The following is a 5,122-nucleotide window of genomic DNA, read 5'->3' as shown; positions in this document are numbered from 1 at the left end:
CATCATCATCATCATCATCATCATCATCATCATCATCATCATCATCACCATCATCATCATCATCATCATCATCATCATCATCATCATCATCATCATCAAGTGCCAGATCTGTGACAGACATTGGCGATCATGGTTCTCCATCCATTCTTTTACTCGGATGCTCTTAAAAGAGATACATTATCCTCAACTTTCTCTCTCACCCATTTGTTTTAGCTCTCCCTGTAGGTTGCTATGCCTCGTTTACCTTCAACTTTGCCCGTGCAAGCTGGATGTTCAATACCTTTATGTCTATCTAAGTGTCCCAAAAATGCATTTTGTCTTTTCCTGGTTGTTTTTATCAGCGAGCGCACCACGTTGGCTTCTAGAAAGGGTTGTGGCAGTGATTATTAAATGCAAATTGAACTTGTTCCAACGATCACCTATTCAAGACGACCACTTTTACAAACCATCACTTCCTACATTCCCTCTTTCGTTGTTCTATTACAAGGATACTCTCCAGGAGGACTACCTGTCTAAGATGACAACTTTTCTCCTAAACAAAGGTTGACCGTCTTGGACAGTACATAATGTGTACGGGTGGTACGAGTATTTAGCCTGACAACGGGATATAATCAGTTTAACAAGCACTGGTGTAATTGAAAGACCATGATCTTGTTTGTTTCATGTCATCACCATCTTGTTTCAGATCTGTTGTCACTCAGGTGTATGGTCAGGGGTTGAAAGGGTGACTCCAGGGGGGGGGGGGTGAAGAAATTCGATTAGAGTGTTAATTAGATCGAAGACATGGTAAGGTAAAGAACTGAAAGATAAATAGTGTTCTAGGAAGAGAGGGGCGTACGGGAAGGAATGAGTTTTAAAAAGAAAACTACTTGAAGCTTAATAGATCAGTAGTAGATTATGCAAGAGGCAATTCGTCTCTTAGGTCTAAAATATAAAAGCAGGTAACTGTGAGTTTCCATACAGAACAAAACCACACTGACATAACTTGCAGTCACACCTGTGTGATAACCTATGCCTCTTACGCCGCCTGACCCTACAGCCTTCCTCCGCCCCCGGCAACGAACATGTTACAATGTGTAGGAGCATTAGGTTAAGCGACAGATTTCGGGTCTTTTTCTGATGTTTTGTTTGTTTTTTTTCTTCAAATTTACTGTAATTCTATAACAGATTTTATTTAAGTTTTTAAAGACTGAAACGGAATGGAAAAAATTTAAGAGCAAAAAAGTTATAAAAATTCACAAGGACTTTTTAACAAATATTTGACACTTTGAATACTCAGTAATTCTGACACGAGAATTCTTTCAACAAACGAACAAAAACAAGAAACTTTTTAAAGATTGCCCGCTTGCCTGTTGTGGGCAGGTACTCAAAGCGTGACTTTATTTTGATCGGTTGAGCTACCTGTCAATTGTTATCAACCATGGCTTGTCCTTGAGCACCTTCCCAGCTCCACTTGTCCAGCGTAATGTAAGCGCCAGCGATAACGCAACATGTCGGAACAAAAGATTGTTTAATCCCTAAACTTGTTCTCACGATTCACTGACCATTGAAATGGTGGCATCTGTCACGAGTCATAATCCTCACATCTCTTACATAACAACAAAAAGGTAGAAAGGAGCACGTGACCATGGCGTATTTAAAACGATGCATCCACCTTTAACATTCATTTCTTGATGCAAGATTAGCAAGTTTGCTTCGCATCTTCCGGAGTATTGCTGTATCTTTGACTACACTTGGTCGTATTTCGGACTTTGTAGCAGGAAGGATTTATACAATACAGGAGCTCTCGTTTGTCATAGCCCCACTTGTGAATGTTTTTTCGCCTTGTGTATTTTATTTCAACTTGGACTTGTGCTTTCTACACCTTCACCGTGTAGCTCTGTGCAGCTTCAGTATGCAGAGTACGCTGAACCTCCGACGTCCAGAGGTGGTGAACCTCTCTGTGAGTGTGAGTGTGACTGATGCTCTAGGTCTTAGAGAGGAACGTGTTCTAGGCAGTGGTGCGACGGCGCAGATTTCTCTAGCTACAGACGTCAACAACCCGGACGAGAAAAAAGCTCTGAAGAAATTCACCTTTCCTGAGGATGAGAACCCAGCCGCTATTCGCAGGATACGGTTCCATTTCCAAAATGAGGTTTCCTTCTTACAAGACCTCCATCATCCGTACATCATCCACATGGAGAAAGCTGTCAGATGTCCCAACTCACTGGTCATCGTGATGGAGCTTGCCTCTAAAGACCTGTATCGGGCGTTACCTCGTATAACGGATGAAGAGGTCAGTCAGTACTTTCGCCAGATCACCGAGGCTTTGAGCTATCTACACAGTCGCCGTGTCGTGCATGGGGACGTAGGGTTACGAAATGTCGTACTCACTAGTGAAGGAGTCGCCAAGCTTTGTGACTTTGGACATTCACAGACTGTACCGAAAAACGCAAACAGTCTGAAGTCTTGGGGAAGCCGCCCGTCTTACCAGGGACCTGAATACAAGAGAGGTCAACCGGTGCTAGATGCTTTCAAACTCGAGAGTTTTTGCCTGGGTGTTTTATTGTGGGCACTTCTGTTTCGAAAACGGCCCCAGAGAGGCATGGATTACCTGAAGATTCTGGAGAACGACCAAACAATCTCCGCCACATACAGGGAATGTGCTCAACTTTTACTGTGTCCCAAGCCTGCAGACCGGGCTTCAGTCAGCCAAATCTTAGAACTTCTCACCAACAACCAGCAGGCAAATCTTCGCGTCGACCACGATGTCACACCACGTCATTCTGATGACCAGTCAGCACAACAAGAGAGAACAATTTGACTTTCGATACTTTGGATTATCCACCACAGAACATTCATCGTCGTATCTCAGTTCCTATTTTAATTCTCGGAGCACTTTGACTTGAATCATAATATTTCAGACTGAGCACTTTCTTTGCCTGTTGTCACCCTCATTCTCTCTCTCTCTTCCCCCCCCTCTCTCTCTCTCTCTCTCTCTCTTTCTTTCTCTCTCTCTCTCTCATTACCTCTCTCCCCCTCTCCCTCCACCCTCCTTTCTACCTCTGTCTCTGCCTCTCTTAGCCACCCTCTCTCTCAGCCCCCCCTCTCTCTCACTCTCTCTCTCTCTCTCTCTCTCTCTCTCTCTCTCTCTCTCTCTCTCTCTCTCTCTCTCTCCCTCTGCACACCAGGAAAGGGCAAATGAAAGGCAAAACTCCAGTCAAGCCAAAGTTGAGTACTCGCGGAACCTTTCACTCCCAGCCTTTCCCTCCAAGGTGAACCGGAATGAATCCAGAGTGTGCAATTTTGAATATTGTCATAACATTATTATTTCTATAAAAGTGTGCATTATTTCACTATAGTATTAGCACGCATTGATGATTTTGAGCATTTTGTATTTATTCTAAATTACTGATCATCACGCCCTGAGTTAGAAATCCATGAAGTGTTTTTGAAACTGATATCTTTTGGAATCAAATAGTGTTTGGAATTTAATCACAACTTACAATAATTGTCTATTCCATTCACCTCCCTCCCAATAGCAAACAAACAGACGAACAAACAAAAAAAGGACCAAAAAATGTCCCCCCCCCCCTTAAAAGAAAAAGAAAACAAAAAAAAACACCAAAAAACAACAACAAAACAAACAACCACGTTTTATTATTCCCCTTTTTTTGTATACTTCCATCCATGTCGTCCTGCTGTTATAATGTTTTCCTTTAAAAAAAAATTGAATATAGTTAGCTCTGTGCTGCCTATTTTTAAACTTATTAAAGGAACGCCGAGATGATTTTGAACACTTTGCATTTATTCAAATAAAAATGCCAAATATTCTTATTGTACAGTTTAAAAGTCCGATGAAAATACAAATTTAAATCACTCTGTTCTACATGTATAACAAACGTATTAGTTGTACAGAAAGTCACTTCTTGATCCCTTCATAAAGAATTAAACCTCACCGGAGGAAGAACAAGATAAGAGCAGCTCTTTGTCTTAGAATTGTACATAATTGATGAACATTACCAGCCAGTAGTATAACGTAATTGAGACTGATATTTGAGAAGTTTTTGTTACAGTAGCTGTAATGGTCATAAGTTATATTGTATATATAAAAGGAAAGCATAAGAAACCAGGAATAACATGATGCAATTCTTTTAGTTTGAAGTGTGTGTGCTCTTGATATGTTCATATTCACAATAATTGGGAAATATGCGTTCATGATACTAGATTTTGATACTTCCAGAAAGCGATTTGTCTGACCAGCTCAACTTGAAGACAATAACTTTTGCTTGTGTCAATTTTTAAAAATAATAATTGTACATTGTTGATCGTCATGCCCTCAGTTAGTTATCCAGGATATGTATTCGAAACTGATACTCTTTGAATGTAATCAAAAGTTGCAATAATTGTAGAAACTCCCCCCCCCCCCCCTTTCCTTTCCAAAAAGAAAAACAAATACAAAAATAAAACCCGAACAAAGAGCAACTCTTTGGATGGCAAGTTGTCTTAGAATTGAACATAATTGATGAACATTATCAGCTAGTGGTATAACGTAATTGGGGCAGATATTTGAGAAGTTTTTGTGTTACAGTAGCAGTAATGGTCATAAGCAATATTGTATATATATATATATATATATATATATATATATATATATATATATATATATATATATATATATATATATATATATATATATATATATAATTAACCTGAAACAACATGATGCAATTCTTTTAGTTTGAAATATTAATGAAGAATATTTGTTCCCTTGATATGTTCATATTCACAATTGGGGAAAAACCTGTTCGTGATACTGCATTTTGATACTTCCATAAAGCGATTTGTCCGATCAGCTCAACTTGAACACAATAACTTTTGCTCGTGTCAAGCGTACATTATTGATCAATACGTCCTGAGTTAGTATTCCAGGATATGTATTTGAAACTGATATTTTAGGATCCAATATTGATTTGGGTGAACTCACAACTTGCATTAATTGTATAAACCCCTCCTTATCCACCCAAAAAATTAGAAAAGAAAAAGAAATTAACAACAACAACAACAACAACAATAATAATAATAATAATAATAATAATAATAATAATAATAATAATAATAATAGTAATAATAATAATAATAA

General features: G+C 38.8%; 1 protein-coding gene across 1 annotated transcript in view; it reads left to right on the top strand.

The window, feature by feature from the left end:
* The window catches only part of LOC101851833 (NUAK family SNF1-like kinase 2), a 13,509-nt gene extending 10,706 nt beyond the window's left edge, over positions 1 to 2,803 (top strand). Inside the window, exon 2 of the mRNA XM_005108841.1 lies at positions 1,878 to 2,803. Within this exon, the coding sequence (XP_005108898.1) occupies positions 1,878 to 2,803 (926 nt within the window). The remainder of the gene's footprint in view (positions 1 to 1,877) is intronic.
* The last annotated feature ends 2,319 nt before the right edge of the window (positions 2,804 to 5,122 follow it).

This window comes from Aplysia californica, unplaced genomic scaffold (assembly GCF_000002075.1).
Source record: "Aplysia californica isolate F4 #8 unplaced genomic scaffold, AplCal3.0 scaffold00726, whole genome shotgun sequence".
NCBI lineage: Eukaryota > Metazoa > Mollusca > Gastropoda > Aplysiida > Aplysiidae > Aplysia > Aplysia californica.
Note: the sequence above shows the minus strand (reverse complement) of the source record. Positions and strands in the feature narration are given on the sequence as shown.